The 15,286-nt window shown below is 33.2% G+C and overlaps 1 protein-coding gene and 1 long non-coding RNA gene across 4 annotated transcripts in view; both read left to right on the forward strand.

Moving 5' to 3' along the window:
• Window positions 1-15,286, forward strand: part of LOC136041030 (uncharacterized) — a 173,929-nt gene that overhangs the window by 87,940 nt on the left and 70,703 nt on the right. The window lies entirely within an intron of this gene.
• Window positions 1,495-12,872, forward strand: LOC136040665 (protein adenylyltransferase Fic-like). The gene is made up of 2 exons (XM_065724956.1): window positions 1,495-2,819; window positions 12,732-12,872. The coding sequence occupies exon 1, from the start codon at window positions 1,510-1,512 to the stop codon at window positions 2,674-2,676; it is 1,167 nt and encodes a 388-aa protein (XP_065581028.1). The 5' UTR covers window positions 1,495-1,509; the 3' UTR covers window positions 2,677-2,819; window positions 12,732-12,872.

The raw sequence follows: 15,286 nt of genomic DNA on the forward strand, positions 1-15,286 counted from the left end.
GTATGCTCATCTTGCCAGATTAGTGTCAAAATCTTAGACATTTCTAACTTAAATATATTTTAAACATCTCTGAGGTCACTTAAACAGTGACCTCAGAGATGTCACTCTGACATCTCTGTCAGAGGATGTTGCAAACATTCCAAAGCTAAAATTTCTGACTATGAAATCGAAAACTTGGATAACAGCAAGGTACAAACCTAGTAAAGAACAAATCCTAGTCCAAAGTTATGGAAATTCCAAAACAAAAAATTTGAAAAAAAATCTGATTCAGAGACAGTAACTATTATTTTAGTTAGTCTTAATGAAAACTGTTTGCTGCGAATACAAAATTATAGGAACAAAAAAAAAAATAGCCTGAAATTCATTAAACCAGTGTCTGACCGAAACCAAAAGCCGAAAATGATCGTAACTGACACTGTTATTGGAGAAATTATTGTCTCCTTTCTCCAGATCAACAAAGAAAATCACTTTTCTGCTTAGGAATATGTTTCTTTTTTGCATTCATTTTCTTTTTGTTGATGTCACTAGTGCGGTGCTGAACCATCCTTGAGAAATATTTAAAGGCTCATTTAAAAAATAAAACCTATCTTTAACATTTCTGTAAGCAATAAATAAAAAAAACAAGTTTTTCAACTAAAAGTAAGGAGCAACATTAAAACTTAAAACAAATAAAAGTATTACGTATATGAAGGGGCTCTTACCTTTTTTTAATATCTTGCTCTTACGCTAAAAATCGAATTTTGTTTCAATTCTTAGGATGACCCCTGAGTCACAAATGCCGGTTAATTAGAATAAATAGCTCTTTTGAAAGTACTAAAAATACTTTAGCGTAAAGAGCGAGGTATTGACTCATATATATAATAATTTCTGTTCGTTTTGAGTTTTAATGTCGCTCTTTACTTTCAGTCGAAAAACATGTTTCTTATTAAATTTCTGATCGTTTTTCAAGTAAAAAATGATTTTGAATTTGATGTTGTGATTTTCATTAAGCTTTTATGACTTTTAAGGGGTGTTTCCCCCCTTTTTCGAAAATAAGAGAAATTTTCTCAGGCTCGTAGCTTTGATGGACAAGGCTAAACTTGGTAAAACTTTTATATTTAAAGTCAGCATAAAAATCAAATTCTTTCGATGCATTAATCAGTATCAAAATTTCGTTTTTTAGAGTATCGGTTACAATTGAGCCGGACCGCTCCTTACTTACAATTTGTTACCACAGACTGTTTGGTCAAAAAACACATTATTAAACAAAATATAATTTTGGAAAAAAAGCTTCATCTTCATATATAAAGTGATTTTACACACAAATGACGCCGTATATAGTAACTTACAACAATAAATTACATAGTTCTGAGACTTGTAAGAATAATACAATGCTCAATGTTACTTTTGTATTATCACGATATCATGACGTGATGATAAGTTATAATGACTTGTCATGACGTCATATAATAAAATAAAAGGATGCATAAGCTTAATATACCTCATTTACAGGTAAGCATAGGATAAAGAATGATCAACTTTGAATACAAAAACGAAGCTATTCCCAACTCTGCAACTGAAGAAGCTATACTTTCAATGAACTACGCCATTAAAATGACAAAATCAGGTAATCAGGAAAAGGCACTGATCTTATTCCAGCGTGCTTTAGATTTAGCACCTGGCAATCCAAACATTTTGAACTCTTATGGTGAATATCTTGAGAGAATAGGACAAAATTTAATGGAAGCAGATTTTTATTACCAAAGAGCCCTGAATATATCTCCTTGCCATCCCGGGGCCTTAGAGAACCACAAAAGAACGTTGCCTTTAGTAAACAAACTTGATGAGTGTTTGCAACAGAATATTGCAAGAAAGAAAGATGAAATTGTGACGTTTTCAGATTCAGATGTTTTTAAAGAAGTTTCAAATGATATTAAGTCTCGCTATGTTTACCATACAGTCGGGATTGAAGGTAATACTATGACTTTAGCACAGACACGCTTGATACTTGAAAGTCGAAACCCTATACCCGATAAAAGTTTAATTGAATACAATGAGATTCTTGGAATAGATAACGCTTTAAAATATCTCGACAGTACTCTGCTTAACAAACCAAGCGATATATCAGAGGAAAATTTATTACATATACATAGTTATGTGCTGGGTTTAGTAGACCCGAGTGAAAGCGGAGCTTACCGTCATACCCAGGTGTTTGTTAACGGTCATAAGCCTCCACCTCCTCAAGAAGTAAATTTTCTTATGAGTGAATTTATCAGCTGGCTCAACTCAACTGACGCCAGAAGCTTGCATCCGATAAAATACGCTGCACTAGCTCATTTTAAGCTGGTATCAATACACCCATTTACAGATGGAAATGGAAGAACTTCCAGACTTCTAATGTCTCTAATATTGATGCGAGCTAAATATCCTCTCATAATTGTCAATAAAGAAGAAAAGATTCCGTATTTCCGAGCTTTAGAAGCTGCCCAGCAGGGTGATGTGCGTCCTTTCATTAGATATGTTACTCACTCTGTAGAAGAAACGCTAAATGTTTTTCTTCTGGCCATGTCAAACCCAGCATCTAATCTTGCACTAGAGCTAAAAAATGTCAAGAGCACCCGCTGTGGAGAAAACGTATTTAAATTAATCGGTCTTCCTGCGAATGGTGAAGACCGAGCCCTGATTGCTCCCCGATGAGGATCGAGTCTCAACTTAAAAGATACATTAGCTTTTTGTTAGTATAAAAGGGCGGCAGACTCAATTTTACTCAAGTAGTTCAACTCAATTCCAACTCAAGTTAGTCGTTTCCGAGCTGCACCTAAATGCTCACTTTAATTTGTGTGAGTTTCATTCATTCATTCATAGTAATTTGTGATCGTCTTAAATTAGTCTTGTCACATGTCTTTATTGATGTCCATTATAAATTCCTATATCATTCTTTACTTTTTATTTTGCTCTTTGTATTGTTGCTTTTGTAGATGTTTGAGCATTTCTGGTCAATTTTGACAGTAGAGAAATACTTGCAATTGCGCATACAACAGATTTAGAATTCTTACAAGAAACAAAAACAATTAAGAAGCAACTTAGATTAAATACAAGAGGAAATTTACATGATAAAAGAGGCATTTTAAGATACAAGAGGCTTACAAGAAACAAGAAGTAATTTAAATTCAATAAAACTAATCAAACTTTATTTTTCTTGGAATTGTGTTGTACCAGAGCTTCCCAACAAGCAGTAACATTTCAATGTATATCAACTCCAAGTAAAAATATTGAGCCGATAAAATATACGGCTACTGCTAATTCTCCGCAGCACCAAGCCACTCGAGGTCAAATCAACTGTACATACTCTTCCATCCCCAGGTATCCAAGGCCTCTTTATCCCTTCCAAAGAATGAGATGTTATAGCTATTTTTTTTAAAGAGTATTTAGCACACTAACCAAAAATATAAGAAAATCGGAACATATCTTTTAGCATAAGGATATGAAAAAAAATACCCTCTTCCCACGAAAATAAAATCTAAGTCCTCTTACCCCTGCTCCTCACAGAGAGAACTTCTGCTTAAAAACTCAATCCAGTTTCTCGAGTCGTAAGATGAAACAGAGGATACTTACCATACTCCAAACATCGTTCCAGAAACCATTGCCAAAGCACTAGCCAAAGAAAAGAAAAGAAATTACCTAGATAATTGCATATTCAGTAAAACGTAAAGCCTTTGAACAGCCTCTGAGAATAGCTTTATTTTCCTCAGAAATTATTAGCTCACTTTGTAAACTTTTATAAAGCTATGATGCAACATAACAACTGTTACGTTGAGGGCAAAGAGACTTCGAAGACAAAAAGACCTCTGAGCTTTATATTATGAGGACAAAGAGACCTCTGAAGATAAAAAGACCTCTAAGCCTTACACTGTGAGGACGAAGGCAATAAGACAAACAATCCTGGAGTGCAAATGGTATAGATATAAAGAAGAAGGAGTTTTAGGGCTCCTGTTTCAAATCTATTTGGGTGAAATTTGTTGAACTGATTTTGCATCTGTTGTATATCTTCAATCAGTGTGAGATTGATCGGATAAAGCTGACAAAACTTAATATAAAGTAATAAAATTACTAATATTACTTAATAAATTAATAAACTATTTAATAAATAATGTAATATATAATACATATATAATAAATATTAAACGTAAGTCTATACAATATTGTTATATACAAATTGTTACGTTTATAAAGACTATTATATTTGCTGAATAAAATAAATATATATATATATATATATATATATATATATATATATATATATATATATATATATATATATATATATTATCTATGAATATTTACATGATAAGTATTATATGTAAATTTTATAATTTAATAAATAAAATAATTTAATAAATATAACGAAATAACAGGTGAATGTCACAACCAAGGTCTCATTGAAAATTTGACAGTATCTCAAGATTCAAATTCGAAAAATTGCAAAACATAAAAAAATACATGTGCTTAATATATTGTTTGACAGTAATTCTTAATAGATATGCTCTCCCCAAAATCCAAAGCACAGGAGTGAGTTTTATAGCTTCTGGTCAGTTTCAAGGTTTGGTACCCTGGCCCAGAATATAGGTATAAATTCTGTTATAACTTTGAGAGTAATTCAGGTTTATAATCTAGAAAACTTGAGTTATTTGGCAAGCTTTTGAGCTGAATAAAAAGCTTACCTCTAAGGCTTAAATTGTTAAAATCAAGCATGAAGCATGGGCGCTCCGAAAAGCAGATGAAAATTTACTAGATGTTTTCCAGAGGAATTGCCTACGGATTGTTCTGGGTAATCGGTTGACTGACCGTATTTCAAACAGTAGGTTGTACGAAAAATGTGGTTCAATCACACTTTCTAGGGCTATAATGAAGGAAAGGTTGAGATGGCCAGGCTATGTTCTGTGGATGAAGGATGACCGATTGCCGAAGATTGTCCTTTTTTGCCAACCGTCTGTGGTTACACAGAAAGCAGGTCGTCCTTGTCTGAGTTGGGAGGATGTCATAAATAAAGATTTAAAGGAAATGAGAACTTCCTGGGAGGGTGTAAAGAGGTAGGCCTTGAATGGATTAGGTTGGAGGAGGAGCGTGCGTCGCGGTGTTGGCCTCAGGTGGCTTGGTGCTACAGTGAGTTATTAGTAGTAGTAGTAGCACTTATTTTAACCAGTTTTTGGCATGGGGGAGGGGAAATGCTCATTTTCTTCTGTTTTCTTTCAGTTAATATGTCTTAAACTTTCGTGATGAAAACCTAATCTCAAAAGGCTTGCCTCAAGAAAAGTGTTTCTTTCTTTTTCTGACGGTACGTCACTCACCAATATTTTGTTTTTTTCTTTTACATTAACGTTTACAGAAACGCTAAAAAAAGTAAGTTTTTCAAAGAAAGGTAAAGGCCATATGAAAAGTAAGATCAGCAGATATGGATACCTGTTAAATTCAAAATCAAAACGACCAGAAATTACTATTAAAGAATAAATTAAACCTAAAACGAACAGAAATATTAAAAAATAAAAGAAACCCAAAACGAACAGAAATTAAATTAGCAATCATAGCAAAACGACATACAAGTACTAACATAAATGAATCTTAAGGCGAGTAATGCTTAAATTGAACACGGAAATCAAGTTTAAAACGAAAAAAAAATTGTTACTGATGTATAAATTAAACCGAAAACGAAAAGAAATTAAATAAACAATCAATACAAGGAAACATAAGAAAGATACTAATATAAATAAATAAATAAATATTAAAACGAGTGAAATTTGAATTGAATATGCAAATAAAGCTTGAAACGAAGAAAAATCACTTTTAACAAGAGTTAGGGTTACGTCCCCTTCTCTCACGATAAAAGTTTCAAACCTTCTGCGTCACTGGCACTTTACTGCATACGAATTATACTAAAAATATTTTCTGTTTCACTTAATATAGTAAATAAACATAAAAATGGCAGTGAGATTTTGAACTGATGAGCTTTCAGCAACTAATGTCAATACACATCAAATGTTCAGTTTAACTTTATAATTTTTAATATATACGTTTTATATATAAGTTTAATATAATGTTTTAATATATACGTTTAATATTAATATGTTTAATACATATAATTTATAATGTTTAATATATTTGTTTTTATAATGTTTTAACTTTATAATTTTGTTCTATGACTGTTCAAGACAAATATAGTTTCACTACAAACAAGAGTATGGAAACTGCCCCCTTCCTTAACTGTAAACACTTAAAGCTAAGATTTATTTATTCATTTATATTAGTACCTTTTCGTATGTTTGTTTACATTGATTGTTTATTCAATTTCTGTTCGTTTCTGGTTTCATTTATTCTTTAATAGTAATTTCTGGTCGTTTTTGTATCTAACGTTAACAAGTATTTGTATCTGCTGGTCTTAAGTTTAATATGGCCTTTACTTTTCTTTGAAAAACTTTGTTTCCAAAAAGTTTTTATTTAATTTTTTTTCGTTTCAGATTACAAAAAGTTATAAGTTTAAAAAAAATTCCTTATTTAAAAATCAAATTTTTTTTGAACATCAGTCTTTCTTCAAAGTTTTAAAACTAGCATCAAAGTAACAATATCAATGTAAAAAAATAACAAAGTAGAGATAGCATCAAAGTAAACAAGTTATCAAAGTAACAGTAAGCAATTTGCATTACTTACAGCCCTTTCACTCCAAATCAAAGTTGCCACATAAATGAATAAATCAAAGTATCAAAACAAACAATCTGAAAATAATTATGTCTCAATGTTTCTACTATCGGTTACTAAAAAAGAATTGAATGATATGGTAAAGTATATGTTAAATAGTGCTGCAGGGTATGACAACGTCAATGAAGGTGTTTAAGGTAATATCTCCCGTCATATTGCATGAAATTTTGTGCTGAATTGATGTTTCTACGACGGTTACTAAAAAAGAATTGAATGATATGGTAAATAATGTGTTAAATAGTGCTGCAGGGTATGACAACGTCAATGAAGGTGTTTAAGGTAATATCTCCCGTCATATTGCATGAAATTTTGTGCTGAATTGATGTTTCTACGACGGTTACTAAAAAAGAATTGAATGATATGGTAAATAATGTGTTAAATAGTGCTGCAGGGTATGACAACGTCAATGAAGGTGTTTAAGGTAATATCTCCAACCTGCAAGCACTCAGTGTCTTTTGATTTAGTTCAACAATGTCATTCCTTGAAATTTTCACTTTAATACCCTTAACTTTGGCTGCAATATTAGTGGAAGAGTTATTTTCCATCTTCACGCTGTCCAAATACTCTATCCCCCCCCCACTTATGTGCAAAAATACAGCCCAAATTATATAAGTCCAATGTATTCTGTCATCCACCACTTGTTTTCCACTGAACTTAAATTAATTGTCTCTTCTTACAGACAGATGAAGCCGGTAGTTGGAGCAGCAGTAGCAGTAGTAATAGCAATAGCGTATACACATTACCCTTTGGTCACATTGTCTTCCCCACAGCATCCCAGAAAGTCCCAACTAAGTACCCATAGCCACTCCTTAAAAACGCCCTTTTGACAACCTTCATACTTATACTGTGATCTGATTCAGTCCAACTTTCTCCTCAACATTCTCTAAAATATTCAACTTCACGCCGTTAGCTTTAGCAGTACTAGCATAATATTAGTAGCAATAGTGTTGTACTAGTAGTAGTAGTAACAGTAGCATGAGTAGTGGTAGTAGTATGCACATATTGCCTTTTCGTCAGTTGAATATCTCCCACATCATGCCATGGAAGTTTCATGGTGATAAGGTAAGCCTTTCCTAAAATATTGTTTATACGGCCTTTTGACAACCTGTAAGCACAGCCTAACCAAACCGCCATATCACCCCTAATATGTAACTATATAGCCCAAAGTATATAAGTCAAACGCATTCTGTCGAAGTTCAATGCATTTTATCATCCATCCCTTATCTTTGTTGCTGCGAAACCCATTTTCTGAGATATAACTTAAGTGTGGCACTTGAACATGTTTCCAATAACCGACAAGTACCCCAATGCTGCCTTTTTAGTCAATTGATCATCCCGCTCATCACTTCCTAAGACTTGCAACTTAATGTCCTTAGTCATTCCTGAATTACATCCCTATGACAACCTGTATGCACATACTGCGTTTTGATTTATTTTAACATTCCCTTGAACACTCTCTGAAAGCTTGACCTTAATGTTCTTGGTCTTTTTGAGCAATGAAGGTCAAATATGTCCTCTTTCCCAATTACAAATACTGTATGTGCACAATGGACGAATTGAATAACTTGCAGCCCTTGTCCTGAGAGATGTGGTGGGGGGGGGGGGGGCTGATATCCCCAGAGACATAGTGTTTGAGCCTTTCAACTATGCCAAAAAATAGCCATCTCAAAATTTTGGTTGGTTGAGTCTGGGAAATTAAAGGGGGTGGAAGAGGGACATGTTGCCCCTCAGATCACTTGACTTTAAAAAATAACATTTGAATGAGATCCTTCCGATGTTTCTACGACAACTCCTTCTATACAAAGTGCGTTAGTTGAAAGAAAAAAAAACTGTGCTCACATCACTCTTTATTTAGGCATTGCTGTTGCACTGCCTACGACTCTTTGAGTAAGATGCCTTTTCTGAATAAAACACTATAATATCAGCATTCACACTATTACATTTGGAAAGTTTGTAATGAAACAAGAATTTTCTATTATAGTGCTTAGTTCTGAAAACTATTTACCACGAAAAAAGGTTCTAAACTTCTAATTTTATCACTTTAGTGCTACTTTGTATTGCTATTATTGTGCATAATATTTTATAGACTCCTTAGCCTATGTAGTACTAAAACATACCGGCAAGATACATGCAGGATGTATATAATAGCCAAATTGTCACGTTTCCTTCTATTATTATCCGCTTTTAAAAATCATTTCAAATAAATATTTGATGAATTGGTAGTGGCGCAATTTAGTCAAAATCCTATTTAATTGGGGCAAAGTTGAAGCCAATTTTCCTAAATCGAGTGAAAAATGAAAAATTGGCCATAGCTTGTACAGGCTATTAAGAAAAACCACCCGTTTCTCTAAATGATTAAATTATGCAGACTTAGGGCCTATTTCAGTTTGACAAGATCTTTCAGGAAATTAAATTTCAGCGGGGGAGGGGGGTGTAAACTTTGGTCTAGAGGAAGCTATTGCCTAGTGCTCCACAGTAAATCACGTCCCCTTAATTTAGGCTACACCCTTAACCCGTAACTTTGGCAGCAACATTAGTGGTTTCTAATGTACAGGCATGTACAAGCTACTAAAGAAAACCACCCGTTACTCTAAATGATTGGATTATGCAGGCTTAGGGCCTATTTCAGTTTTGACAAGATTTTTCAGGAAATTACATTTCAGCGGGGGGGGTGTAAACTTTGGTCTGGAGGAAGCTGTTGCCCGGTGCCCCACAGCCAATCAAGTCCCTGTAATTTAGGCTACCTCTTACATTATTCGGACTAAGTATCGTCCCATAATTTGGTGAGTGGGTGCATTTGTGAATGAATTCATTATTATATTCATGCATTATATTTTTATATATTATATTATATTTCATTATAAAAAATGAAATTGAGTAGTGTGTTTACATTGTCCCTATCTCAGTAACAGAATCTCGTAGCCCTATAGAGTTGACCCTAATAAATAGCAATGTTTTGTACTTTTTTTTCCATTGTATGCCCCCGTAGGCTGCGCCTACGAGTTTTCAGTAACATTGCATGGAAAATTACGAGTTTTTTTTTCATTGCTTAGCTATCTTAGGTAGAGTGTAAGCACACTCGATGACGCTTTGTTCTTATAGGTCTATTTACCAATAAGAAATGGTTAAACAAATTAAAAAAAAAATACTTTAAAACAATCAACAATATTCAATTTGGTACTTATGTTTATATAATACACACTCAAGAAATTGTATCGCACAAATGAGGCAATACCCGGTTTTCACTGTGTTTATAGGACAATTAGCTTCGGCTCTGTGGGAAACTACATTATAGCTATAGTTTAATTAAATACTTAGTCGGTATTTTCTTTGGGTTAGGTTAGTTTAGGTTACGTGTATAATGGCTTTAGGCATTTACCCCCCCCCCCCCTGGAAAATAAACCTCAGACAACACACCCATGAAAAATAACCTCCAAGAAATACCCCCCTGCAGAAGATACCCTCCCAGAAAAATACCCCTCCTCCCTCAGAAAATACCTCCCCCCGCCCGCAGAAAAGAAAACCAAAAAATGCCCCAGTGGAAAATAAGGCTTTCCAAATTTGAGGATTTTATTTGATTTTTTTTTTCATAGGGGGAAGAAATTTTCTTTACTTGTACATTATAAGCCACTCACTTAAGTTTACAATGTATAAAATTCGAGAACTAACCTTTTTCTTTGTTAGTTTCTTTCAGTAGAGCGTAAGACAAGACAAAGGCAAATGCGGAATAGATGGGAAATACATAATTTGGGCTATATATTTGCACAAATGGGGGGGGGGGAGTAAAGCATTTGGACAGTTTGAAGTCAGAATTTTTTTTTAATATTTCGTCGAGAGAGAGCCGGATTTTCAGGTATTCTCGTTAGGCTAAAGTTTTCTATTGTTTTAAAAAGTGGAACTGTGACAAAGAGTCACAGTTCTCAATACACAGCTCACAGCATCAATTTTGTCAGTACTGTGAAAATTTAAATCATCAAGCTGAAATTTTCATTCTTATTTCTTATCTTCTATTTCTTATTCTTATTTTTCTTCTATTTTCTTATTCTTTTCTTATTTTTCTTATTTTTCTATTTTTTATTCTTTCTTATTTCTATTTTTCTTCACATACAAAACAAAAACATATTTTCTACAAAATGCTGCTGCGCTAAGAAAAATTTCATCTTAACTTTAATCTTATTACAAGTCATTCACTTTTCTCGGGTTATTCCCATCATTCTTCTCATTTTCACTGCAGGGGAGGAGCCATAATGAGTATGGCCCCTTTTGGGAAAAGAAAAACTTTTAAAAAACATATAATAAAATAGGAAAATGAGAAATATTCTCCTTGAAGTTGAGACAAACCTAAAAACTCCTGGTTGTGTTCTCCCCAACCCTTATGATTTTTCTTAGTGGTGCTCTTGTCCCTAATCTAATCTATGTGTAGGTATTATAAATGTTTTATCTTCCTTATGTTTTACAATTAATCAGTGAATAAAAGCTGCTGATTCTATTTCTAGCTTACTTTCCTTTCCATCTTGTCTTAAATTGTTTGGGCAAATTCGTAAGTTCGTCAACTGTAATTATTTTAAAAGTTGAATATAGATGGGGATTTTCTTTGTGTGTACCTATCCAACTATCATTTGTTTCTCATACAAAGCTCAAAATGATGATGTGCAAGTTGCAATTCGTGGCAGGTCTGCATGCTGCATAGCGCATTTCTCGCTATCAACTTTTACCAATATGAGCCATTAGCTACCGGATTTTGACAGTGCGTTTTGGTGAATTGGGCTTTACAATTGTCACTTCAGTGTCAACAGTGTCAAGGGGGAGGTTAGGGAGAGAGTGTTGCCCCCCAAAAAAATTTCCAATAGATTTTGAAAAACCCCTTTTTCTTTATTCTGACGTAAAAATAGCTTTTTTGCCCCTTTTGTTGGAAAAGCTAAAACGTTGTAAAATCCCCCCAAATTTTTCTTTTTGCCCCTTTGGCCCATTTTTCTTAATTGGCCCCGCTATTGAGTTTTACAGAGCCTTTCTTATATGCTTAGAGCCATTGCTTATATGCTGCTTTTCACGCTAGTAGTTTTTTTGCTACTCTTTATCTAAATAGTTACAGCTAAGGCTGGGGGGTTAGGATGTTTGAGCCCTCCCCCCTAAAATCTTTGCTTGACTAGTAAGAACAAAATAAGAATGAATATGCACAAACTCTTCATGCGTTTTTAAAAATTTTCGAATCCCCCCTCCTCACTGATGAAAAATCGTGGATATGACCTTGGCTACAGCGCGGTTTCAAGTTTTGGGTGATAATTAAACCATTATTTTTATTATTTTGTAGAAACTAATTGAAAAGTTTACCAAAGTTGTGATTTTGTTCAAAAAACCCTTACATGGTTACAATGTTAGTATTAAACATAATTTAAGATCTTTTGTTTGGGGGTAGTAATATTCTACCTTTCTCCAGGTTTTAGTAGATAAAAAGCTAGATAATAGCAAAAAGATAGAGAAAAACAAATGTTGGTATTAAATATAATTTAAGATCTTTTGTTTGGGGGTAATAATATTCTACCTATCTTCAGGTTTTAATAGATAAAAAGCTAGATAATAGCAAAAAGATAGAGAAAAACAGACTTTCAATTTGTTCAACATTTTGATACATTAAAGATGGTTATTGACTATTCAGTTTTCTTTTATTCTGGCTTATATTAATTATATTTTTTTTACATTAATAGTGTTTCATTTACTTTTGTTTACTTTATTTATTTATTTACTTTGCTTTGTACTGTATTTACTTTATTTTACTTTATTTTTTTACTTTATCATTTTCATTTTTACCTTTTTTTAATTTACATTATTTTTTTTATTTTTTTTATTTATCATTTTACTTTTAATTATTTTATTTATTTTAATAGTTAATTTTTGCTATTCTATATTCTTTTGTGTGGTCACTATGGCTTAAAAAAATATATATGAATTCGGCGTTTTTCTTGCTATAGATAATGGTTTTGGAATAATCTTTTTCTTTTCAGAATGCATCCTGTGTTTTCGTATATACCCTCAAGAATATTTTACAATGGCAATATATTAAATGGAACCGGAACAGAAAAACCGTGTGGAGTCCGTCCCTATATTGTTTTAGACGTGGCTGACCGTTGAGAGAAAATAGACGGAATGTAAGTTTTGATTTGTACTATTTTCTTTAGGAGTATTTACATATAACACCAAGGCCAGCTAAAATTAAATCTGGTTGTTGAACTGGTGAAGTGAAAGCCTAATCGGGTGTTCAGTTATCTGGTATATGGTATTTAGGTTTCTTGTCCATTTAAAGCAACAAGGCCCATAAGAATGAAATCTGATTGTTTGAACTGGTGAAGTGAAAACTTAACCTGGTGTTCAGTTATCTGGTATCTGGTGTATGGTATCTAGGGTTTTTGTCCTTCTAAAGTAGCAAGACCCGTAAGAATGAAATCTGATTGTTTGAACTGGTGAAGTGAAAACTTAACCTGGTGTTCAGTTATCTAGTATCTGGTGTATGGTATCTAGGGTTTTTGTCCTTCTAAAGTAGCAAGGCCCTTAAGAATGAAATCTGATTGTTTGAACTGGTGAAGTGAAAACTTAACCTAATGTTCGGTTATCTGGTATCTGGTGTATGGTATCTAGGGTTTTGTCCTTCTAAAGTAGCAAGGCCCGTAAGAATGAAATCTGATTGTTTGAACTGGTGAAGTGAAAACTTAACCTTGTGTTCAGTTATCTGGTATATCTGGTCTATGGTATTTAGGGTTTTTGATTTTTTGAACTGGTAAAGTGAAAACTTAGCATGGTGTTCAGTTATCTGGTATATGGTATATCTGGTGTATGGTATCTAGGATTATTCGTCCTTCTAAAGTAACAAGGCCCGTAAGAATGAAATCTGATTTTTTGAACTGATCAAGAAGAAATTTACGCAATACCTCTCTAAAGTTACCAAAAAAATCGGCATTCAATTTTAATTAAAAAAAAACAATTCATACCCCGTTATACTATTTCTAGTAGTATCGTCAATAAAAAAAAAGAAAAGAAAAAAAACAAGAAAAACAAAAGAAGAACAAAACAGCTGAAGAAAGTGTAGATTTCCTTTAAAGGTGTAGTTCTTTTTTTGAATCAATAGACTATTCATTTAAAAATTTTGTAAACGATAAGCGTTGTCAAATGCTACTATTGTAATTTTAATTAATTATTTCCATGGTTCAATGTGGTGGCACTCACGAAAATATTATATTGTTCTTATGACTTCATTGTTTTGAAATTACCAAATCAAAAATTTAAGAGAACTTTACATTCAGAGGTGATGGACCAATATCTACCGAAGTTGATTAATGTAGGTGCCAAACTTGACCTGCTTTAATAGTTCCTCACTCTCAGAAAATTTGTCCTTTCTAGATGAATTGCTTCTTATTGGGATGACGATTAAATGAAACTATTTTCTATTTTGCTGTGTATGGACCTTATTCCTATCTTTATATTTTTTTAAACATTATCAGCAGAAGGCTTTGATAGACCCTCAGATTCAAGGGAGTTTTTGGGTACCCCCCCCCATTCCAAAAAAGTATCTGATTTACAGGCAATATAAACCTGGGTATGTAGCAATGTGTTATAACGCCAATGCATAATATAGTAATTTTGAAGGCCTATTTTATTGTTAATATATATATCAGGGTCAGATCTAAGGGGGAGGGGACTAGAGGAGACAAGCGCCTCTGGTGGCACGCCTTTGGGGCTGCAAGAGCAAATTACAATGAAAAATTTACCAAAAGAAAAGGACTAATTCAATGTTTTAAACTATCTCAATTATGATAACCAAGAGTTCTGTCCAGCATAGTTATACGTTTTTGGTATCCTCTGGCCATTCCCAGTAGTTTTGTTTTAAGGGTTTATTTGTGTATTGAGATGACAGAGTGATATAATGTGCATGGGTGAGGCTTTGACGGTTTTTCCAATTCTCAGTTATACTATGTTGGTCCCCCTGTTAGCAATTTTAAGAACTTCTAGGGAGACTAATTCATGAAAATAAAGGAAGGCAACAAATTTTTGTTATTTAATCAGTTGCATTAGAAGTCAAAACCTCCATCGTTACGCCACGTTGAAAGAGGTCTGAAATAAAGTGGCTCCGAGCTAGAAAACAAAGCTAGAAAGTTTTCTAGCTCCGTAGAGTTTTCCAGCTAATAGCTCGAATAGCTACTAGAAATAGTACTAGAAATAGCTACTAGTAATAGAAATAAGTAATAGTAATAGAAATAGAAATAGCTACTAGAAATAGTACAATAGCTACTAGAAAATAGCTAATAGCTCCCTAGAAAGTTTTCTAGCTAATATTTGTTTTCTAGCTCCGAGCTAGAAAACAAATATTAATGTTTCCAGGTAAAGGCAGTAACTTTACCAACAATTTTAATAATATTTACATTTAAGGCTTTAGCGACTCAATGCCAGGGAAAGAGACGTATAAAAGTTTTTCTAACAGCTGAAAACTCACCGTAATTGATATTGGGTCTAGTCTTAATTGCTGGACAGTTAAGAATTTTTTATTTTTATGCATGAGCGATAATAA

The sequence above is a fragment of the Artemia franciscana genome, chromosome 21, assembly GCF_032884065.1.
Source record: "Artemia franciscana chromosome 21, ASM3288406v1, whole genome shotgun sequence".
Classification (NCBI taxonomy): Eukaryota; Metazoa; Arthropoda; class Branchiopoda; order Anostraca; family Artemiidae; genus Artemia; species Artemia franciscana.